The 25370-nt window shown below is 39.8% G+C and overlaps 1 protein-coding gene across 1 annotated transcript in view; it reads left to right on the top strand.

The window, feature by feature from the left end:
• The window catches only part of psmc2 (proteasome 26S subunit, ATPase 2), a 30030-nt gene extending 6086 nt beyond the window's left edge, over nt 1-23944 (top strand). The window contains exons 3-12 of the mRNA XM_043713845.2: nt 1941-2022; nt 5454-5553; nt 17552-17683; nt 17913-17985; nt 20498-20593; nt 20816-20980; nt 21357-21444; nt 22294-22496; nt 22836-22932; nt 23659-23944. Coding sequence (XP_043569780.1) covers nt 1941-2022; nt 5454-5553; nt 17552-17683; nt 17913-17985; nt 20498-20593; nt 20816-20980; nt 21357-21444; nt 22294-22496; nt 22836-22932; nt 23659-23816 — 1194 coding nt within the window. The 3' untranslated portion in view covers nt 23817-23944. The remainder of the gene's footprint in view (nt 1-1940; nt 2023-5453; nt 5554-17551; nt 17684-17912; nt 17986-20497; nt 20594-20815; nt 20981-21356; nt 21445-22293; nt 22497-22835; nt 22933-23658) is intronic.
• Nucleotides 23945-25370: the final 1426 nt, after the last annotated feature.

Raw genomic sequence — 25370 nt, 5'->3', positions numbered from 1 at the left:
AATGATTGCTGTGGCTGTATTTTTCTCCTTCTCTTTGAAGAATCCAATTTCTCTGCTCCTTCTTCAGAGAATCAACCTGCTACATGAAAGAATTGGGCTCACCAACTTGAGTCTATTTTTAACTGCTGGGAACAGGAGCCTGGTGCCTAGGATTCAGTTGTCTGCTTGACTGCATCAGGTCAGAGGTCTTCAAGTTGACATATTATTTTAATAGAAGGACCCATTCAGACTGTAGTCTCCCTTCCTCCTTAGACCTATGAGGACACTTCTGAAACACTTATTCGATAGGATTCTTGAAAAGGACTTATGCCCGAAACGTCGATTCTCCTGTTCCTTGGATGCTGCCTGACCTGCTGCGCTTTTCCAGCAACACATTTTCAGCCCAAACTTATTCGATATTCAGCTTCAGGAAGTGATGAGTTTTGAGAGCAAGGCAGTTTGTGCGACTTCCTATGCTGGTGCATTTTGAGCCTCCTGGTGTCTGCAGGGAAAAGATCATCTTCAAAGTACATCACTGCTGACAACTAACAAAGCACTCCCATTGACACAAACTCAAAGAAAACCACATGTTTAGTTTAAATTGTAGTGGAACATGTGCCACGCCCTACTCACTGACAACAGATCTCTCATTTGATGGCACACTCTCCTGGTTGACTGTAAACATCACTAATAGCAACCTGATAACTGATCAGTGTGATAAAGGCCCACAATTCAACTTTTAATAGAAAATCCAAACTACCATCAATCATTTGAGGATGGATGAAGGAAATGTGGCCATTTGCTCCAAGAGAAATATGAAGAACATTTCAGTTTGTGACCAGGGCTATCCACGTCTTATCATTCTTCTTTGGCAACTTCTAGACCTGTGACCTCTACTACTTTGAAGGACAAAAGCAGCAGATACATGAGAACAGCACCAAATGCAGGTTCCTCTCAACCACTCACCGTCCTTATCTGGAATTCTATCATTGTTCTTTCACTGTCACTGAAATTCTGGAATTCCTTCCTGGTGTACCTAGATTTTGAAGACTCTAGCAAATCAAGAAGGCAACTTACCATCACCATTAGCAAGTTTTGAGAAGATCTGTCATAAGAGTGAAAAAAACCCCATACAGACAACAAGCAAAGCTAATGTCATTTACAAAATACCTTGCAAGAACTGTACCAAACACTACATCTGACAAACAGGCAGAAAAGTAGCCACTGGGAAACATGAACATCAACTAGCCACAAAAAGACATGATCCACTCTCACTAGTATCCTTACATATAGATGAAGAAGGATACCACTTTGACTGGGACAACATATCCATCCTGAGACAAGCCAGAGACATGTATGAGAATTCCTAGAAGCGTGGCATTCCAACCGGAACTCTATCAACAAAAACATCAACTTAGACCCCATTTACCACCCTTTGAGAAAAACAACAGGAAATGATGTCACCAACACAAGGAACCCTCAACACATATATAGAAAGTGGGTCACTAACACCAGTGCTTCACCAGAATCTCACTGATGATGTTACCTTGTATAGTGACAAAACATCTGAAAATGAACCTTCCAGCTCAGCTAGCAAACTTACATCCATTACCATCACCATGTCAAGGGAAATTAGAAATGCTGGCCTAACCAGCAATGTCCACATCTCATGAAGAGGTTTATGTATGATACTGGTTTGTATACATGTTTTTCAAAGTTATTTTTCAGTCGAAAGCAGAAATAAAGGCATTTGTGGGCTTGGTGGTTAGTAAGCATGATTTCTTTCTTTTAGAATGTTGGTGCGTTTAAAATCATTGGAAAAGTTCATTTGTTTAATTTTTTAAGGGCATCAGATTTTATTGACCCCAGTGATCAAGCTGCATATTATCTGGCTTATGTCAGTTCATACCTGATTTCGTGGCAATAATGTGACTATCTTTCTCATTTTTCATGTTTTGTAGGGTCAGAGTACATATTCCAGGCAAATCAAACAAGTAGAGGATGACATCCAGCAGCTTCTCAAGAAAATTAATGAGCTGACCGGTATGTTTGAATAAAACCAATTAAGGACTATTTTGATCTTTCACCTGAAGAATAAGAGGTGACTTGATTGAGACTTATAAGAGGATCCTCCTAACAAGTAGATGTGGAGAAAATGTTTTGGAAAATCTATGCCTAGGGCTCAAAATATTTAAAAATCAGGGGTTATCCATTTAAAAAGACAAGGAGTATTCAGATTTTTAATCTTTTGAATTCTGTTCCCGAAAAGGTGGTGGAAGCGAAGCCCCTGAATGTTTTTAATAGAGTACATAGTTTCTTGTTAAGCAAGAGGTTGAAAGATAATCAGGGAGATAGAAATTTGGATTTGAGGTTACACTCAGATTGACCATATTCTTAATGAATGGCAAAGTGGGTTCAAGGAACTGGAATCAGGTGGAGGAAAAACAACCCATAAAATTCTAAACTTTTCCAGCAGTATTTTAATTAATGTTGTCAGTGTGATGCCTTTTTGATCCAAATTTGTTTTAAAAATAATGTTCATAAAAAGAATTTCATTAGTCCTGAAGTGTATGTGGTGGGTGGTCTAAGATTGCAACACTTCAGAATTATAACCGTTCTGATTGTTAAAGGAATGCAGTTTAATTTGTATCAGATTATATAGGCGTGGGTTAAGTATTGTCGTTTGTGCTGTCACTCAAAACACGTAGAACTCTCAAAGGGAAGGAATTCCAGAATTTTGACTCTGAGACGCTGAAAGGACAGCAATATATTCCCTAGTCAGGTTAGTGAGTTGCTTGGAGGGGAACTTGTAGTTGGTGGTGGTCTCATGTACCTGCTGCCCTTGTTCTTCTAAATGATAGGTCTTGGGTTTGGAATTCCGGTCAAAGGGGTCTTGCTGAATTTCTGCAGTGCACCCCATAGACAGTGCACATTTGCAGCTACTGAGCCTCTGTGATAGAGGGACTGAGTGTTTGTGGATTCTGTGCTATCAGCTTGCTTTTTCATTTTATTTATATTTCAATTTCTGGTCAATGGTAACTCCACGTTGTTGTCAATTCAGAAATGGTAATGCCATTGATTGTTGAGAGGTTAGGGTTAGATTTTTTCTTCCTGGAGATTGCCATTGCCTGGCATTTGTGTGGAGTGAATGGTATTTGCCACTTTGTAGTCTGAGTCGAGGGTGTGGTGCTGGAAAAGCCTAGCAAGTCAAGCAGCATCTGAGGAGCAGGAGAATTGACGTTTCAGGCATAAGACCTTCATCAGGAATAAGGCTTGTGGGCCGAGGGTGCTGAGAAATAAATGGAAGGGGGTTGGGGCTGGGAGGAAGGTAACTGAGAATGGCTTAGAAAAGGTGGACGCTGGGAATTTGTTTCTGTCGGGCAGGGATACTAGGATCCGTGGGCACAGCCTTAAAATTAGAGGGGGTCAATTTACAACGGAAATGAAGAGACATTTCTTCAGCCAGAGAGTGGTGGGTCTGTGGATTCATTGCCACTGAGCACAGTGGAGGCCGGGACATTAAATGTGTTCAAGGCAGAGATTGATAAATTCTTAATCTCGCAAGGAACTAAGGGATACGGGAAGAATGCAAGTAAGTGGCGTTGAAATTCCCATCAGCCATGATTGAATGGCAGAGTGGACTCGATGGGCCGAATGGCATCACTTCCACTCCTATGTCTTATGGTCTTACAGAGTTGGAGGCTTGAGACTGAGGTAAGGTGAAATCCACATTAATCCTGTGTGGTTGCAGGTCCCAAGGTGAAAGATGAGGCGGTCTTCCTCCAGGTGTCAGGTGGTTACAGTTTTGTGATGGAGGAAGCCCAGGACCTGCATGTCCTTGGTGGATTGGGATTGGGATTTGAAGTTTTCAGCCATGGTGTGGTGGAGTTGGGTTGGTGCAGGTGTCCCAGAGATGTTCGTTGAAACGAACTTGCTTTGGGACCTTGCAACCACACGGGATTAATGTGGTTTTCACCAGTTTCCTCATTTCCCCTTCCTCCCCCCACCTTATCCCAATCCCAAGCCTCCAACTCAGCACCACCCTCTTGACCTATCCATCGTCGTTCCCGTCTATCTGCTTCACCATGCTCTTTGACCTATCACTTTCTCTCCCACCTTCATCTACCTATTTATTACATTTTCAGCTACTTCCGCCCAACTCCCTACCCACCTCACGTTTATCTCTCATCCCGCCCACATGCCTCATTCCTGATGAAGGGCTTATGCCTGAAATGTTGATTCTTCTGCCCCTCGGATGCTGTCTGACCTGCTGTGTTTTTCCAGCACACTCATGATTCTGATATCCAGCATCTGCAGTCCTCACTTTCTCTCTCCTTTGTAGTCTAAGCCTAGATTTTGTCTAGGTCATGCTGTGTTTTGGCATGGACTGCTTCAGTTTCTGAGGAGTCTTGAATGGTGCTGAATATTGTAAAATCACAGCAAATATACCTCCTTTTGTGTTCTAGACTGTTGAGCCACTGGCTTCAAGACCCCTTGTCTTCTGTATTGACAAATGGAAAAGCAGACCTCTTCTTGAGAATAATTTACTTGATCTACTCACAGGAATTATTTCTTTCTGTGTTATCTTTCTCTTTCAGTTTACATCTGCACCAATCATTTATTTCTCCCCAAACCTCTGTTTATAACTATAATTCCTCTCCTAAGTCTCACCGCTTCTTTCTGAACTTTCTTCCAGTTGGTACTGCTTTGAAGCTTAAGTTATGTTATCACATGGACAATTTTGTTAGTTATCCGATAGCTGCTAACTTTGTTTTAAGCAGATTAAAACAAAATACTGCAGATGCTGGAAATCTGAAATATAATCAGAAAGAGCTGAGGAAAATCAGCAAATCAGGCAGCATCTGTGAAGAAAGAAATTGTGAATATTTTAAGTCCAGTAAGACAATTTGGATTTCTTGCTCATTGCAATTCTCTATGTTAAAAAAATCTAAATTTTAATGTTCTATTGTATTTTAGTTTAGTCGGAGGAGAAAATTAACTGGTTACTTGAAATGTCAAACAAATATGGATACGTTTATTTCTGCTTTCTATGTAGCATTTTGATTTCTCTTGTATTAAAATTCCCATTTTTAAAGTTTGGGATTTCCTTTGATTTAAGAATTTTGCAAACTAATATTATATTGACCATGACCATATTATCATAAACCAATAATAGTTTTAAAACTTTGAGACACCATCTGAGTCACATTTAATATATGCTTGGTTATTTCCTAACATTTGCATTTTTTTACAAATATCTGATGTACGAGGAGATTATCATTGGATTGTTGTGGTTGAGGAAGGCAGCTCGTCACAACTTGCTCAAGGGCAGTTAGATTTGCATAACAAATGCTGGAATTACCAGTGACATTTGCATCCCATTTTTAAGATGTCACTTATTGTCCTGACCAATTTAACTTGCCAAAATAAATGTAAACTTTTTTTTTAAAAGATCGGATTCCTTTTGTTTGTAGGTATCAAGGAGTCTGATACTGGTCTGGCTCCTCCAGCACTATGGGATTTGGCAGCTGACAAACAAACTCTGCAAAGTGAGCAGCCGTTGCAGGTTGCAAGGTATGTATTTTTTAAAATCATCTTAAAACTGAAGAAGTTATGAATTTCCTGATATTGTTAAGATTGCTTACTTGTCACCTGGAACTCAAAACCTATATATTTTGTTAATGTAACTGTCTTTCATTCCTGATGAATAGATGGCAGTACAGTGTATTTGAATTAATTTGTTCCTCTAGTATTTTCCTTCCTTGTGTTATCTGTTATTGACAGGAAAATTGGACAACACAATATTGTAATTTGTAATACTGATAATTAAAATTACAAAGGATATTGATCGGTGAAAATGAAAAGGTAATGAACTCAGCCTGGGAAGTCATTGAAGTGCAATTAAATTAAAATTATCTAAAGTGAGGAGAAGTTGGGAGTTTTTTATTTTATTTAGGGTTATTTAAAATGAAATGTTTTGTGATTTGACATAATCGAGCCAGAGATGGTTGGAGGTTAGAGGAAACAACATTACAAACAAAGGTGCAGGCAGTTCAGTAACATTTGTTTGGATTATTTTTTAAAGAACCAAATGGCCACTTCTAATTCTAAAGGTGCATTGGAGATGAATTAAAACCTAATAGTTCTGTCAATAACAAAGAACAGAAAAATCTTTTTGACTAATGCAGTCATATTGTCACTTAATTGCATGGTTGCATAGCATAAATGTTTCAGAAACAGAGATTTTTGTCTTCATAATAAAAGATAGTTGCCTCAGTCCCACAGGACCATACAGCTGCTCTGTTGTTAGAGACGATTGATGGTGGTGTAACCTCAGAGTTACCATGCTTTGGGTGAGGGGTGAGGCTGAAAAGATGTGCCCTTCATGATAATCTCAGCCATGTGAATTTCCAGAGACGGACATTGTTCCACCATTTCTATTAGCATGTCATAACAGTTCAGAACTTCATTAACTATCCGTATTTGATGTCCATGGTCACGTGCAAGCAGATGGGATTAGTTTAGAACGGAACCGTGGTCAGTGCAGATATGGATGTCCGAAGAGCCTATTCCTGTGCTGTATTGTACCATGTTCTGATCATCTCCCAAGTATTGAAACTCAATACATTCCAATTAAACAATTTGAATATGGAAAAATGTTAAGTGTGGGAGCAACTTATTTTAACAATGTTTTCTTGAACTGAAGGATGTAGATTTATTTCCTCTAACTTTTCCTTTGGTAATATACTTCAAGAGGAGTAAAGTGAACAAGAACATTTTTACTGTTGCTAATGTGGGCAGTTATCCAATTATCCAATATATATTGAAATTCAACTGAAATACTTAATCTTTTCTTATCCTGGAACTTTACATTGCCATCCAAAGATTGTGTTGTGCTAGTTCCAATTTAGTACACAGTGGGCATGTCTAGTGAACATATCTTTCCGATATTGATCTCTATTTGGATGTACTTAATTTTGGATGATCCTAACTTCCAAACAGAGAGAATGGAAGACTTGTCACTTGCCATGACAGCGATGCTTTGGAAGATGTGTTAGAAGCTATAAAGGGGTGTTTGGCATTGTTACTAATATAAAACTAAGTGTATGACTTCATGCTGGTAGAGTATGCAGTCTTGAGATGTACAGCATGGAATCAGACCCTTCAGTCCAACTCGTCCATGCAGACCAGCTATCCCAACCCAATCTAGTCCCATCTGCCAGCACCTTGTCCTTATCCCTCCAAACCCTTCCTTTTCATATAACCATCCAGATGCCTTTTTAAATGTTGCAAATGTACTAACCTCCACCACTTCCTCTGGCAGCCCAATCCACACACACTACCCTATGCGTGAAAAAGTTACCCCTTAGGTCTCTTTTATGTCTTTCCCCTCTCACCCTAAACCTATGCCCTCTAATTCTGGATTTTCCCATCCCAGTGGATAAATAAACCTTGTCTATTTACTCTATTCACGCCCTTCACGATTTTGTAAACCTCTATAAGATCACCCCTCAGCCTCCGACGCTCCAGGGAAAATAGCCCCAGCCTGTTCAACCTCTCCTTGTAACTCAAATCCTCCAATCCCAGCAACATCTTTGTAAGTCTTTTCTGAACCCTTGCGAGTTTCACAACATCCTTCTGATAGGAAGGACACCAGAATTGCTTGCAATATTCCAACAGTGGCCTAACCAATGTCCTGTACGGCCATAACATGACCTCCCAACTCCTGTACTCAATACTCTGACCAATAAAGGAAAGCTTACCAAATGCCACCTTCACTATCCTATCTACCTGCAACTCTACTTTCAAGGAAGTGTGAACCAACACTCCCTAGGACCTTACCATTAAGTGTATAAGTCCTGCTAAGATTTGCTTTCCCAAAATGCAGTACTTCGCATTTATCTAAATTAAACTCCATCTGCTACTCCTCAGCTCATTGGCCCATCTGATCAAGGTCCTGTTGTAATCCAAGGTAACCTTCTTTGCTGTCCACTACACCTCCAATTTTGGTGTCATCTGCAAACTATACCTCTACACCTCTTACTAACTATACCTGTTATGCTCACATCTAAATCATTTATATAAGTGACGAAAAGTAGTGGACCTAGCACAGATCCTTGTGCCACTCCACTAGTCACAGGCCTCCAGTCTGAAAAACAACCCTTCACCACCATTCTCTGTCTTCTACCTTTGAGCCAGTTCTGTATCTAAATGGCTAGTTCTCCCTGTATTCCATAAGACCTAACCTTGCCAACCAGTCTCCCACAGGGAACCTTGTCGAAAGCCTTACTGAAGTACGTCTACTGCTTTGCCTTCATCAACCCTCTTTGTTATTTCTTCAAAAAACTCAACCAAGTTTGTGAAACATGATTTCTCATGCACAAAGCCATGTTGACTATCCCTAATCAGCCATTACCTTTCCAAATAGATGTACATCCTGTCCCTCAGGATTCCCTCCAACAACTTGCCCACCACCGATGTTAAGCTCACTGGTCTATAGTTCCCTGGCATGCCTTTTTAAATAGTGGCAACGCATTAACAACCTCCAGTCTTCCGGCATGCCACCTGTGACTATCGATGATACAAATATCTCAGCAAAGGGCCCAGCAATCACTTCCCTACCTTCCCACAGAGTTCTAGGGTATACCTGATCAGGTCTTGGGGATTTATCCACCTTTATGCATTTTAAGACATCCAGCACTTCCTCTTCTATAATATGGACATTTTTCAAGATGTCACCATTTATTTCCCTACATTCTATATCTTCCATGTCCTTTTCCACAATAAAAACTGATGCAACTCATTTAGCATGTCCTGCAACTCCCCACAAAGGCCATATTGCTGGTCTTTGAGGGGATCTATTCTTTCCCTAGTTAACCTTTTGTCCTTAATGTATTTGGGAAAAACCCTTTGGATTTTCCTTAACTCGATTTATCAAAGCTATCTCATGTCCTCTTCTTGCCCTCCTGATTTCTTACTGCCTTTGTACTCTTCTAAGGATTCATTCGATCTATCCTGTCTATACCTGACATATGATTCCTTCTTTTTCTTAACCAAACCTGTAATGTCTTTAGTCATCCAGCATTCTCTATACCTACCAGCTTTTCCTTTTACCCTAACAAGAATATACTGTTTCTGGGCACTCGTTACCTCATTTCTGAAGGCTTCCCATTTTCCAGCCATCCGTTTATCTGCGAACATCTGCCCCCAATCAGCTTTTGAAAGTTCTTGCCTAATATCATCAAAATTGGCCTTTCTCCAATTTAGAACTTCAACTTATAGGTCTGGTCTATCCTTTTCCATCACTATTTTAAAACTAATAGAATTTTGGTTGCTGGCCCCAAAGTGCTCCCGCACTGACACCTCAACCACCTGCCCTATCTTATTTCCCAAGAGTAGGTCAAGTTTTGCACCTTCTCTAGTAGGTACATCCACATACTGAATCAGAAAATTTTCTTGTACACACTTTACAAATTCCTTTCAATCTAAACCCTTAACACTATGGCAGTCCCAGTCTATGTTTGGAAAGTTAAAATCCCCTACCATAACCACCCTATTATTCTTAAAGATAACTGAGATCTCCTTACAAATTTGTTTCTCAATTTCCCTCTATTAGGGAGTCTATAATACAATCCCAATAAGGTGACCATCCCTTTCTTATTTCTCAGTTCCACCCAAATAACTTCCCTGGATGTTTTTCCAGGAATATCCTCCCTCAGCACAGCTGTAATGCTATCCCTTATCAAAAATGCCACTCCAGGGGATCCAAGATGGTGGTGACCCAGCAAGTGCTCCTCCCAAGACTTGGGCAAAGTGGGTCACCCAACCCCACCACACTTACCAAATCATTTAAAATAGCTGTTTAATTTAATTAGTTGTTTAGTATTGAATTTAAACAATTTGATCTTCAGTAAAAATGACTAAAGGGAAGGGAGCCCGCAGTACTCAGCAGGCAGGAACCCCCTCCCCCACCCTCCCCAGCTGCAGCAAAGGCGACTGCAGCCGCCCAGGGAGACTTACCTATGGTGGCGAGCCTTGTGGAAATCATCTCCAAACTGGATGCGAAGATCGACGCTTTTATTGAAGAATCCCGAAGTCGATGGGACTCACTCTCGGTCGTGCTGAGAAAGCACGACCGAGACGACATTAAGGAAATCAAGCGCTGAGTCGGGGGCGGAGCTAAAGGCTGCGACCTCCAAAACTACAGCACAATCGGCTGTGGATCGGGTCCGGACTCTCGAACAGCGAGTCTGGACCTTAGAGAATCACATTGACGACCTCGAGAATCGAGGTCGTCGAAAAAATATTCGTTTGCTGGGCCTTCCCGAATGGGAAGAGGAAGGCCAGCTTACAAGGTTCCTTGAACAGTGGCTTCCACAGCTGTTAAATCTGGAGGCTGGATCAGGCCAGATAAGGGTAGAATGGGCCTACCGGGTTGCAATACGTGGGCCCGGCTCGAACCAGCGCCCCCGCCCGGTCCTGTTCCGGCTGCAGAGCTATAAGGTGAGGCACATACTCCTAGAAGCCTCTAGAAATCTTGGAAAAGATCCCCAAGCCATGATCTATAAAGGATCCAAGATCATGTTATTCCAGGACTTTTCCCCAGCTCTGCTCCGAAAGAGGAAGGCGTTTGATGAGGCGAAGAAGTGTTTAAGGGACTTAAATATTCAGTACTCCTTGCGCTACCCAGTGACGCTACGCTTCAGCCATGAAGGATGCGTGTATAACTTCGGATCGCCAGAAAAGGCCAAGGAATTTTTGGGACTCTCTTAGATAAATTGTAAGAAATAATTGATGTTGGTTTACCTCCCCCCCCCCCCCCCCCCCCACCACTCCGGTTTATATCCCCCCTTTTTTTTTAACCTTACTGTTTAATATTATCTTGGGGGGTGGGGAGAGGGATTTATTTATTTGTTCTCCAGTTAATGATTTTCTCCACCCCTTGGGTTTTTTTTTGTTATTCTATATATGTATAGGCCGGAGGGTCCAGTTAATGTTGGTGGGGGGAGGTGGTTACCTTATTCTATTTTACCTCTGTCTCTAGGAGCAGGGTTGTTTTCCCTTGTTATTTTGTATTATTATATTTAATTATTACTTGTTGAGGTTGTAATTTTAAAGTTATATATGTTTATACATGGTATTAACGTTACTAAATATATCCAGGTGTTGGTGTGGGTGGGGGGGTGGGGTTAGGGTGCTCACTGTTAACTCTAGCTCTGTAGTATATTTGAATTTTCCTCATCCTATTGAGGAGTGCCTGGGTCAAGGGTGGGGCACGAGTTGGGAGAGGATACGATGAACCTTTGGAAAGGAAGTGATACCCCCTGGGGAAAAAGGGGAAAATCTCCATTTAAATACGTTTTATTTTTTTTTATTTAGAAATAGTTTTTTATTATACTGTTGTGAGTGTATTAGCCTTTATTTTTGTGAATTTTATATGCTTTATGCTCGGGATGTTCTGGATAGGGTTTCCCCTCCCGAGTGGTCTCAGATTTGCCCAGACGATTATGGTTGATCAGTCGGTGCACCTGGAATGTCAAGGCGAGCCATTCCTGAAGAAGGGCCTGTGCCCGAAACGTCGAATCTCCTGTTCCCTGGATGCTGCCTGACCTGCTGTGCTGTTCCAGCAATAAAGTTTCAACTTTGATCTCCAGCATCTGCAGACCTCACTTTCTCCTCCAAGGGGAGTAATTCGCCAGTCAAAAGGAAGAAAATATTATCAAATCTCAAGAAAGAAATGGTTGATATAGCTCTCCTACAGGAGACACACTTGTTGGATAAAGAACACTTGAAATTACGACAGGGTGGATTTGATCAGGCCTTTTTTTCTTCTTTTAGCTCAAAAAGCAGGGGAGTTGTTATTCTTATTCGGAAGAATTTCCCTTTCAAACTCCTAAATCAGATAAAAGACAAATCTGGACGATATATTCTGATTAAAGCCCTTATAAATGGAGAGGAATATGGGATTTTAAATTTGTATTGTCCCCCGGCACATCCTTTAAAATTTATAACGGAAGCCTTCTCAAAATTGATGGCTCTTGGTGCCCATCATACAATTATAGGGGGAGACTTTAATTGTATTATGGATCCAGAAATAGATAGGATTCCCAAGAGTACTGCAGGAGTATCTCCCAGATCTAGACAATTGGTGGATTTGAACAAAGAATTAGGACTAGTAGATGTATGGAGATGTCTTCATCCATAGGGCAGAGATTTTTCTTTTTACTCCAATCCACATAAATGTCATACCAGAATTGATATGTTTTTTGCCCCCTCGATTTTTTTAAATTCCATATCATCCTGTAAAATAGGTAATATAGCAATTTCCGATCACGCTGCTGTATATATGGAAATCAAGGCGAGGAACAATGGGACATCCCCTTGGCATTGGCGTATGGACCCCTTCCTGATGAAAGATAGTAAATTTGTAAAGTACTTCTCTCAAGAATTCAAAACTTTTTTAGGAATTAATTTAGGTATGGCTAGCATCCCATCAATGATGTGGGAGACCATCAAAGCTTACGCGTGAGGTTTGATCATCTCAGTGACCCAGGAAAAAATTAAAGGGAGAACAACAGCGTCTATTCGAAGCTCACTTAAAAGCAGCTGAAACAGCATACGCTGACAGACCTTCTATTATCAAATTGCAAAGGATTACGGCCCTTAGGACAGCTGTAAACACCACGCTTACCCAAACGGCTAAGAGGGAAATATTATTTGCAAAACAAAGGTTATATGAATTTGGCGACAAACCTGGTAGATACTTAGCATTTCTTGCAAAGGAAAAAAAAGGCCCCTCAAACTATCACGTCTATCAAGGAAAGTACGGGTATATAAATCGCAGGATTGTGAAGACAGGACGAGGAGGATGCAATCATTTTGTAAAAATTTGACCTTTCCGGACCTAACTCAAGAACAGGTATTGGGCTTAAATGCTCCCCTAACAATCCAAGAAATACTTGACGCAATCAGGCAACTTCAGAGTGGTAAGGCACCTGGCCCAGATGGTTTTCAAGTTGAATTCTATAAAGAATTTACAGGAATATTGGCTGGTCCACTTATGGATATGTATAACTACGCATACAGTCAGGGCTCTCCCGCCTTTGTTGAAAGAGGCAAATATCTCTCTCATCCTTAAAAAAGGAAAGGACCCAGAAGATTGCGCGTCATACAGACCAATATCCTTGCTAAATGTAGATTTTAAAATCCTTTCTAATACATTAGCATTGAGACTAGAAAGGGTATTGCCAAATATCATAAAGGAGGATCAGACAGGGTTTATTAAGGGCCATAGATCATCCAATAATATTAAAAGGGTTTTGAATATGATTCAAGCCTGCCATCAGGGAAAGATACCAGGAGTAGTAGTCTCATTAGACGCAGAAAAGGCATTCGATAGGGTTGAATGGTCATATTTGTTTTACACATTGGAAAGATTTGGCATTGGAAAGGTGTTTACCAAATGGGTCTCAATACTGTATAGTGATCCCAAAGCAGTTGTGATTACTAATGGATTAGGTTCGGATAGCTTCAGTGTGGGTAGGGGCTGCCGTCAGGGATGTCCTCTCTCGCCATTGTTATTTACGCTAATAATTGAACCACTAGCAGAAGCTATACGGGCTGTTCCTAATATAACGGCCCCGAGAATTGGTACAGGTAAACATAAAGCATATGATATTCTCCTATTCCTCAGTAATCCTCTGATGTCTGTGCCTCGCTTAATCCAAGTTATTAATACATTTAGTGCATTCTCAGGCTATAAAATTAATTTCTCAAAAACGGAGGCTATGCCAATGGGTGGCCTTGCTATGATACCCCACTTAGTGGACGGATCACACTTTCCCTTTCGGTGGTCCCTGGAGTGTTTCTTATATTTAGGCATTTTTATTACCCCAGTATTTGGTCAGTTATACAAGGCTAACTTTGTGCATTTACTGGAAAGGATAAGGCAAGACCTCCAGCGATGGGGAGACCTTCCAATTTCCTGGCTGGGTAGAATAGCACTAATTAAAATGAATGTCCTGCCCCGTCTCCTTTCCCCTGTGAGAATGCTTCCGGTGATGCTGCCAAGCTGGCACTATGTAAATTATATGGCTGGTTGGGTTTCTTTATCTAGAATCATAGACGGCCCCTCATTAAGCTGAAGAAGCTACAGCTTCCACAGGCAAGGGGAGGATTGGACTTCCCAGATTTTAGGAAATATCAGTTAAGTTCCCTATTAAGTTACATAGCTGATTGGGTCTTGTCTGACCCGCAATTAATCTGGCTGGACATCGAGGCTTCTCAAGTAAAATGCCCACTTATTAACCTTTTATTTTCAGACGAGGAAAATCATTACGGATCAATGTAAAAACCCTGTAATACTAAACACAATTAAAGCTTGGAATATAATGCGGCAAAATGAGGGCAACTCACGTAAAACATCCCCCTATGCTCCGATATTGGGAGCATGGGGATTTCAACCGAGGGTTACAGATGCCACTTTTAAACCCTGGAGATCCAGGGGTATCTCATGTTTAGGGGACCTATTTAAAGAAGGGGTCCTGATGTCTTTTGAACAGCTGCGTCAGAAATTCGGATTACCTAATGAAGACCTCTTTCGATACTTCCAAATTTGAGATTATATATAGAAGAAGACTAAGTTATTAGATAGTCTTTATAAATCAGATAGAGAATGTAGAGTGCTACGGCCAATGGGGTATCTTCCGTCAGTACTATTTATCATTTACTACATGATGAAGTATCGGGAGATATGGACAATCTGCTTAAAACATAGGATCAGGATTTGAGACTAGAAATCTCTATAGAAACGTGGAATGACATTTGGGAAAATGCCAGAAGAATCACCATCTGCAACAGAACTCAGGCTATTCAGCTGAAGATACTTCATAGGGCCCATATAGCACCGGATCGATTGGCAAAATTTAAGGCAGGAGCATCTCCAATGTGTCTCGAATGTAAAATAGAGATGGGCACTCTTGTACATTGCCAATGGACCTGTCATAAGATCCGTAGATACTGAACTAGAGTAGCAAGTACCCTGACAGAAATTTTAGGAACGGAAATTAAAGTGGACCCTGTATCTCTCCTTTTGGGCTTTTCGAACTTACTCTCCCTGGATATGCACAGGAAGAGATTATTTCCTATTCTCCCTTTCTGTGCAAGGAAAAATATTTTGGTAAACTGGGTGGCTGAGGGCCCCCCCTGGACTTTCAAATTGGCACAGATTAATTATGGAATGTATTCCCCTTGACTTCCTTACAAATGTAGTGCATCGAAAGACCGAATTATTTCATAAAATATGGCAAGCCCTTCTTGAATTATATAAATACAGATATTTCAGCCATTCTAACAAGGGCTTTTATTTAATTGAGATGGCGAACCTGGCTGGTCTGGGGCCCCTTGGGAGAGGAATCCTGCACGAATACGGATTTTGTTACATTTGATGTTAACACATTTCGAGCATGTGTCTCACTATCCAATTTCTGTGTTATCCGTTGGTTTTTTTTTCTTTCTCTTATTTGAATAATGTAAGAGACTTAATTATACACTCTGGTTAGTTGTAGGTTAGATTAGTAGTTAGTTGAGTTTTGTTTTTTTTTTCTCAGTATTTTTCTTTTGTTAATTTTGGTTATTATTTATTTAAGATTTAATTGTATATCAATGTTTGTACTTGAGAGTTTTTTTATTTATTTTTGTAAACTTGTAAAAATGTTAAATTTCCAATAAAAATACCTATTAAAAAAATGCCACTCCACCTCCTGTCTTGCCTCCCTTTCTATCTTTCCTGTAGCATTTGTATCCTGGAACATTAAGTTGCCAGTCCTGTCCATCCCTAAGTCACATTTCAGTAATAGCTATGATATTCCAGTCCTATGTCCCTAACCATGTCCTGAGTTCATCTGCCTTCCCTGTTAGGCCTCTTGCATTGTAATAAAGGCAGTTTAATTTATCAGTCCTGCCTTTGTTCTCTGCTGTGACCTTGACTGTTTGACTTGCTTCCTTTCTCAACTGTACCAGTTTCAGATTGATCTCTTTCCTCACTATCTCCCTGCTCCCCCCCCCCCCCCCCCACGCCCCCTTACTAGTTTAAATCCTCCTGAGCAGCTCTAGCAAATCTTCCTACCAGTATATTAGTCCCCTTCCAATTTAGGTACAATCGTCCTTCTTGTAGAGGTCATGTCTATCCCAGAGGAGATTCCAATGATCCAAAAATGTGAATCCTTCTCCCATACACCAGCTACTCAGCCATGCATTCACATGTTCTATCCTCCTATTCCTACCCTCACTAGCTCATAGCACTGGGAGTAATCCAGATATTACTACTCTCGAGGACGTCCTTTGTAAATTCCTGCCTAACTCTCTATATTCTCCCTTCAGAATCTCAACCTTTTCTTTTTCTGTGTCGTTGGTTCCAATGTGTACAATGACCTCCTGCTGAGCCCTCTCCCCTTTGAGAGCATTCTGCACCCTCTCTGAGATATCCATGATCCTGGTACGAGGGGAGGTAACACACCATTCTGATTTTTTTTGCTGCTGGCCACATAAACGTCTGTCTGTGCCTCAGACTAGAGTCCCCTAACCCAATTGATCTTTTGGAACCCGACGTACCCCTCATTGCATTAGAGCCAGTCTCAATACCAGAAACTTGGCTGTTTGTGCTACATTTTCCTGAGAATCCGATACCCCCTACGTTTTCCAAAGCAGCATACTTGTTTGAAGTGGGGATCACCACAAAAGACTCCTACACTCTCTGCCTACCTCTCTTACCTTTCCTGGAGTTAACCCATCTATATGACTGCATCTGAGACTTTTCTGCCTTCCTATAACTGCCATCCATCACACCCCCTTGCTCTTGTAAATTCTTCATTGCCTCTAACTCTCACTCCACCCGATCCATTCGATCTGATAGGATTCACAACCAACGGCATTTAGTACAGATATAATCCTCAGTAATACATAAACTCTCCCTAAACACTCACATCCGACAAGAAAAGCATATCACCCTGCTAAAGGCCATTTTTGCTTCTTCCAATCTGCGTACCTAGAAAATAGCACAGTCTTCTTTTACAAAATACTGCTAACTTAATACTTACGGCTTTTTAAAGTTTAATCAAGAGACATATCTCAATAAAACATATAAATAAGAAAGAACCCACTCTACTCACTACTGCAGACTAACAGCAAGGCTCCGAGGCCACACTTAAAACTATTCACTTATCTGTCTCGTGCTGTGACCTCTCCCAAAAAGGTTCCTCCAAGATCAGTTATGAATTTCACTTTGTTAATGTTCCCAGGTGCACTCCGGTGCCCAGTGATACATGAATTCAACGGCAAAGGCAATAACCATGCAGGTTCACTGCTATGTCAGTTAGCAGTATGGGTTTCTTTCTCTCTCTTTCTCTCCTGCAGAGACCATGTGTTGCCTTTGTCTGTTCCTGTCCCTTTTAAAAGTGCTGCTGTTTTAACTTTTTTTCTCAAAGGTCAAAAACAATGCAACAGCATATAAAATAGGAATTGCTGCTCCTAGTACTTGCTGAAACTTAATAAATGCACCTTTTTCTTTTTATAGATGTACAAAGATCATTAATGCAGATTCAGAAGATCCTAAGTACATAATTAACGTGAAGCAATTTGCAAAATTTGTAGTTGATTTGAGTGACCAGGTGGCTCCTACTGACATTGAGGAAGGAATGAGAGTTGGGTATGGACAAAATCTTTAATTTTTCTATGTGCCAGCTGACATGCACTTCTTATATTTTACTGACTTAAATCTTTTATGCATTTAAACTAATAAAATTTAAGGAAATTTCAGATTCACAGTTGCACTAAGATTCAATTTATAGTGTTGGCATCAACAATGTAGTCAATATAAAGCTATTATACCTGAATTTGAATCACATTTTAAAATACTTCTTTGCACATTTTGACAGTGTGGATCGAAACAAGTATCAAATCCATATTCCATTGCCTCCAAAGATTGATCCCACAGTTACCATGATGCAAGTAAGTCCAGCGGCAAAAAACTTGTAACGCCTTTAGCATGGTAAAACATTCCAAGGTAATTTGCAGCACTGCAATCAGACTCGTTCACTCCAAATGAAAAGCGGAGCTATCAAGTGAGATAGACTTTAAAGACCAAAGGGCGAGAGAGTCGCAAAGATTTAGAAAGTGAGTTCTAGCTTGGGATCTAAACCATTAAAGACAGGGCTATTGGACAGAGTAATATTGGTTGTAGTAACCAAAATGGGGGATTTATTGAGACTAGAATTGGAGTCATAGAGATGTACCGCACGGAATCAGACCCTTTGGTCCAACTCGTCTATGCCGACCAGATATCCTAACTTGACCTAGTCCAATTTGCCAGCACTTAGCCTATATCCCTTTAAACACTTCTTATTCATAAACCCATCCTGATGCTTTTAATTGTTGTAATTGTACCAACCTCCAATACTTCCTCTGGCATTCCATACACTCATCACCCTCTGTGTGAAACATTTGCTCCTTAGGTCCCTCTCAAAATTTTCCCCTCTCACCCTAAACCTTTGCCCACTAGTTCTGGATTCCCCCACCCCAGGGAAAATACCTTGTCTATTTAACCTATCCATGCCCCTCATGTTGGAGGTACCATTCATTGATCTTCTCAATACTTAATTGAAGGGAGTTTCAGCTCATCCAAGACCAATGTTGAGTAAATAAAATTGCATGCTGTAAATCAGATATTCCTTAAAGCTCAGCAGGCCTGGCAGCATCTGTGAAGAGAAATCAGAGTTAATGTTTCAGATCCCGTATTTCTTCTTCAGAACTCTGGTTTCCCTTCACTGATGTTAAGCAGCCTGACAGATCAGGCAGTGGAATGATCAAGTGAGGTGGAGCTGAGTTGTTGACTGTATATATGTGAACTGACTTAGAGTACAAATATTCAGTGATCTTGGGTCTCTAAAGGTTAGCTATGGAGGCTTGGAAGAAAATACTGTACAGGTGGTTTTCTATGACTATCTGTAGAGTTAACAGTGGAGTCAGCTGGACATAGGCATTTGGCATTGAGGAGAAATCAAAGGCAAACAGGTCAAGAGAAATGATAAGGAATGATACATCACTAACATAAGTAATTTGTGTGTGTGTGTTTTTTAGGGCTGTTTCAGTTCTATGGTGAAGTAGAAAAGTATTCAAATTTGGAATTGAGACATGTGGGTCTTAAGTTAGTAAAGACAGCGGAATAAAATGTTTCTTTTGGGGAAAGAGAAAATGGATTATTCAGATTTGAAATGGACTACAGATAGTACCTGAGGAGAAGGAACCAGTGAACTTGTTTAATTGAAGGTTTAGTTATTAATTGGATAAATCTGTAAGGTTTCCCAATAAAATCTTAAATGTTAACACTATTGTTGGTTTCAGACTTCATTGTCAGGACTATTGGAGGCTGAAGGGTGACCTTATAGAGGTTTATAAAATCATGACAGGCATGGATAGGATAAATAGACAAGATCTTTTCCCTGGGGTGGGGGAGTCTAGAACTGGAGGGCATAGGTTTAGGGTAGAAAGGGAAAGATTTAAAAGGGACCGAAGGGGCAACCTTTTCACATAGGATGGTGCGTATGGAATGAGCTGCCAGAGGAAATAGTGGAGACTGGTACAATTACAACATTTAAAAGGCATCTGGATGAGTCTATGACTAGGAAGGGTTTAGAGGGATATGGGCCAAGTCCTGGCAAATGGAACTAGATTAGGACATCTGGTTGACATGGACGGGTTGGACCGAAGGGTCTGTTTCCGTTCAGTACGTCTCTATGACTACTGTTTGCTTTAAAGTAGGGAGTACTGATTCAGGAAATGAAGTTTCAAAATAGGTTACATTTGTTTTTTTAAAACTAGATTAGTGGCTCAGTTGGTTTTTAGTTTGGTTTTGTATCTTGATGAGTTACTAATCTTTTTAAATCTTTCACCATGTATGAATATTCAGTTTTGAGGTCTGCCATTTGTACTTAGAATCAATTTAAAATACTCAACAGTTTTTATGTACTGGGAGATGCATTATATTATTAAAGTCACATCAATGTAGTGTTTCAATTTTCGGTTTCCACTAACTGAGCAGAACAGTGACTGAAAGAATAAACCCTTTTTAGTTTTGTGAACTAACCTTTACTAATCCCACAATTTTCGTTGTTCATTATTTGGCTTTTTTTAAAAGTACTTAATTTTGAGATTTAAATGCGCATGGATCGTAATTTACCCCTTTTTTTTTTCCACAACACTATTGACAACTTCAGCCCTGGTTCTTCGAAGCAGTAAAGGTGACAGTTTAAATCGGCACTTTCTGAACCAAATCCTGTTCATTTGTCATCCCACTGCTACTGAACTGTGTTGACTTGTGGTCCCCTGTGTGCTTTTAAAACAAAATCTTAAAATCCCTATTCTTGAATTCAAATTACTTCATGGTCTCATCCCTCCCTAAATAGTAACAATTGTACTTTCAGGCTAAATTTGTAAACAATTACAATAATCAATGCATTTTTAGGTGGAAGAAAAGCCAGATGTGACATACAGTGATGTTGGTGGCTGTAAAGAACAGATTGAGAAATTGAGGGAGGTAGTGGAAACTCCTTTGCTGCATGTAAGTATACATCTGGTATCATATCATTTGATTAATATTGACTTGTTTTTATTATTCAGTCTGTGCAATAATGTCAGTTTTTTGAACAATTGGGATGTAGATAGCAATTAACGAGATTTGTTTTGTTATTTTAACTTAGCTGCTATAACTTTGTCTTATAAGCTGCTAAGTATCGTATTTGTAAGAAAAGTTGTATCAAATCACTGTCTGTCTGACTTTCAGCCAGAACGTTTTGTGAACCTTGGTATTGAACCACCAAAGGGAGTGCTGCTATTCGGACCACCAGGAACAGGGAAAACACTCTGTGCACGAGCTGTGGCAAACAGGACAGATGCCTGCTTCATAAGAGTGATTGGATCTGAACTGGTGCAAAAGTATGTGGGAGAGGTAAAAACAAAAAAAAACTTTGACATTTCTTGGAGTAGTGTGAATAGTTCTCTATGTTTGTGAAATTTAATAATCCAAGCCTCACTCAAGTAGGGACACATATATATTTATGCTGACACTACAGCACGCTACTTGAGTAGGCTTTTAGTCTTTGAAAACCTGTCCTTTGACAAAGACATTTGTGAAGCTAATCATGCAAATTTGATCATCCAACAATTTTTGTGAAAATTTAAAATTGTTAGTCTCTGGAAAAATAAGTAGACTGCAACAGCTAATAATTTGCTAAATTTTTTTTGTAAGTTAAATAAAGTGACTTCTACCACATTATTACACCAGCAGAGTTGTTCCAGATATACTTAATTTTTATTCCATTTAGGGTGCTCGGATGGTCCGTGAACTTTTTGAGATGGCCAGAACAAAGAAGGCTTGTTTAATATTCTTTGATGAGATTGATGCAATTGGAGGTACTTGTATTTAATTTCTTTAGAGAAATGGGTGTCTTGGGGCTAAATGACCGTTTGAAACAGTGTAAGGAAATTTAAGTCAATAGCTGATCAGATGGTTGTACCATGCTGTTAGATGATGACACTCTTTTGGAATCTATTTGTTGACTTGATTAAACAGTTTGGTACCATCAACATAATTGTAAATTATGCCAAACAATGTTTTCTTACTGAAACCACAACCAACCAAAATGAACTAAAGGAATTAACATGAAAGAATGGCAAATTTCAAAAGAAAGCAACACGTTATAGCACATGGGGAAAACATACTGATTGGTTGGCAATTCTATTTGCCATAGAAAGTGCATCAAGGAGTTATTTTCCACTAAGTTCACCAAAGGTGCGTTGCCTGAACATCATTTTGTGTAGAAGACAGGCTTATGAACTTGGGGCTTCTGGCAACTATATTAAGCTCAACTGATCATCTTAAATAGGTTGTTAGTGAAAGTTGAGTACATTTGGAATTAGTCAACAAATTCCCTTTTAAAATTTGGCATTAATGCATATGTCCTGATGAGTAAAGGTCAAAAGTTGCACAATATGCTTCTCTTCACCAGGCATCTAGTTGAAAAGAAAGTTGCATGGCATGGAGTCAAAATTCCATGCATGATTTTCTAACTTTCCTGTGAAATCTACCTGCCAGTTTCTGTCCTGAAAGTCTCTACTCATATAGCACACTGTTTTCATGACATGTATATTGCACCACTTCAATTATTCAAAAAAGGCCCATTTTCTGTATTTTATTCCTCCTGATTAAAATGTTGAGCATGTGCATTAGCATTTGAAAGACACTTTCTTTTTCCCTCCAAGGTGCTCGTTTTGATGATGGTGCTGGTGGTGACAATGAAGTTCAGCGTACAATGCTGGAGCTTATTAACCAACTTGATGGATTTGACCCCAGAGGCAACATTAAAGTACTGATGGCCACAAACAGACCTGATACATTAGATCCAGCTCTGATGAGACCTGGACGACTAGACCGTAAAATTGAATTCAGTTTACCGGATCTTGAGGTATGGAAAAATGCTACTTAATACATTTGGAATATTAACTTATGAACCTGAAAAAAGTTGGAATTACTTTCCAAATCTTTATTGAATTTCTATAGTCCTTGTACAAAACAACCAATTTTGTATATGGTGTAAACTAGTAAAAAAAGATTATGACTACAATTGTAACATTGCTACACTTTAGATTCACCTGCAAACAGAATTCCAGACTACCAGTTTTCCCTTATAAATGTTCCTACTATGATTGAAATCAAATATGAAAAAAAATCATTCTATCCACTAATCAGTTAAAATATGGCATATAAACTATAGTTTTTAAACTGCCTTTGATTTTTGACTCAGGGCCGAACTCACATTTTCAAAATCCATGCACGTTCCATGAGTGTGGAGAGAGACATAAGATTTGAATTGCTTGCTCGACTGTGTCCTAACAGTACAGGTGAGTTAAAGTAATTTTCAAATCTATTTATAAAAATACATATGTTGTGAACCTTTTCAGTTCCAAGATGTTTAATTCTGAATGTTTACAAATGCTAATATTCAAAAACATGTTAACAAGAACACTAATATGCTATTTAGCCCAGCAAGTCTGTTTCACCATTTAGTATAGTCATGATTGATCCTCTTCTCAATACTGGTTTTTCCTTACCCTGGTCCAGCCTTGCCAGTATTTTATGTTTCAGAGAGAATTCCTCATTCTTCAAACCTCCAGTGAGTATAGACTTAGCCAATCTAACTTTTCCTCATATGACAATCCTGCAGTCTAAGTGTATAGCTGAGGTACGGTGACCAAATCTATATACAGTACCTGAGGTGTGATCAACGCTTGCTTTCAGTAATTGGTGTACAAGCTAAGTCCAATGGATATCAACTTTTCACAATCTATGAAAAATCTCATATAGCAGACTATGGCTCCTGCTTCTGTGGCTTCTAAATTGTCCTTTTGGATGTACCTTTTTTTAAACCTCTGGGATCCATAAACTCCTGATTCAAAAACAAGGAGTTTTAGATTTGAAAATCTTCCTATCCAGGACAATATAACTCCCTTATAAGATTACACTTCAGCCAGCCCTAGTAGATGAGTCAAGACAAATCTAGTGACTGTCATGGTGCAACAAATGAGGTGATGTAATCATGCTTTGTTATATTTTTCACTTCTCTCCAGGAGCTGAGATCCGTAGTGTTTGTACAGAAGCTGGGATGTTTGCTATTCGAGCACGTCGAAAAATTGCTACAGAGAAAGATTTTTTGGAAGCTGTGAATAAAGTTATCAAGTCTTATGCCAAGTTCAGTGCTACTCCACGCTACATGACCTACAATTAATTTTCTGCATGATTGTAATATTTGAATTCTGTAACCCCATTGTACTTGAATAGCTGTAACAGGTGGAATTATGTTTTACACAACTATGTTGCTCCAGTTATGATACAAATAAAAAAATTCAATGTGCAGTCTGGTAATTGCTACAAACTAGGTGATTGTAAAAGAAGCAGGAATTTATTTAAGTGGCGAGATTTATACTTCCCACTAAGGGGTTTGGGGGTTGAGAAGGGTGGCTTTCCTGCTGACCTGGCATTTCACTGGGGGGCTTGGCTCACCACACACCACCTCCTTCAATATTTTATCCATAGTGGAAGGGATAAAGAAGAGTCCTATGCCATCCAGGAAGCACAGTGGTCTTAGCTGCATAGACTCATTAGGCAAGTGGAACAGGGGCAGCAACCACAACTGCTGGGTCCATCAACCACCCCCACAATGATCATTCAGTTTATTACCTTCTTCAAACATCATTAGGCCATTATTGTAGATGTAATTTTTCTTAATAGTGCATCACCATAATAGGTAAATTTTCACTACTGAATTCTTATTATTGTTAATTAAATTAAGCTCAATTCAATCTGCAATGGTAAGGAATGGTTTAGATTCCATAACCTTGATCTTGTAACCATTATTAGTGGCTTAAAGCATTCAACAGATCTTGATGGTCCAACATACTGCCCTGCCTATACATTGTTATTTATAACACAAGAGGTTTGTCATGTAATAATTTGTGTAGAGAATTGGCTATTGAATTGATGTCACATTGACGTTGATATTGTAGGTTCCATTACTAAAGTCAAATGCCTACTACTTTTTGAAGGACTTGATTACTGGCTTAGCCTCCTTAATATTTGCCTTTTGGTGACGAGGTGATGGAACTGCAACTCTGCTGCATGCTAGTATAGATTATTCCCATTGACTCCCACGTTGACAGTCCCATGATCCATAGCTCTTTGTTGCAAAAGAGATAGTGTAGCAATGTTACAAACTTAGGTGGGATGGTTTTATGCAAGTTTTATACAACCTGTCTCTATGCCCCCAGCATTATCTGCAGGACATCTAGCTCTACAGCAATTAAGCAAACTTTATGACAAATAAAAATAGAAAATGCTGGATATACATGAACTTGTGATGAAAGATCCTTGACCTAAAATGCTGTCTACAAATATTGCCGAATCAAAGTCGTCATTTCCTTAGAGGATGAGATCCTTAATAGGAGACCAAACTAATACTATTAGGCTCATATTCTTAGAATTCCTAGAATATGGAAACAGGCCATTCAGCCAGAATCCACACTGACTGACTGTCGAAAGAGCATCCCACCCAGACCCATGCCACTCCCCTATCCCTGTTACCCTGCCATTTCCCATGGATAACCAACCTAGGCTGCACATCTCTGGACACTAAGTTAAATTGTCCAATCTACACAAGGATATTGCCAGGGTTGGAGGATTTGAGCTATAGGGAGAGGCTGAACAGGCTGGGGCTGTTTTTCCAGGGGTGTCGGAGGCTGAGGGGTGACCTTATAGAGGTTTACAAAATTATGAGGGGCATGGA

Source organism: Chiloscyllium plagiosum, unplaced genomic scaffold, assembly GCF_037043375.1.
Source record: "Chiloscyllium plagiosum isolate Xiang-an unplaced genomic scaffold, Cpla_swu_hap1 HiC_scaffold_23, whole genome shotgun sequence".
Taxonomy (NCBI): domain Eukaryota; kingdom Metazoa; phylum Chordata; class Chondrichthyes; order Orectolobiformes; family Hemiscylliidae; genus Chiloscyllium; species Chiloscyllium plagiosum.
Note: the sequence above shows the minus strand (reverse complement) of the source record. Positions and strands in the feature narration are given on the sequence as shown.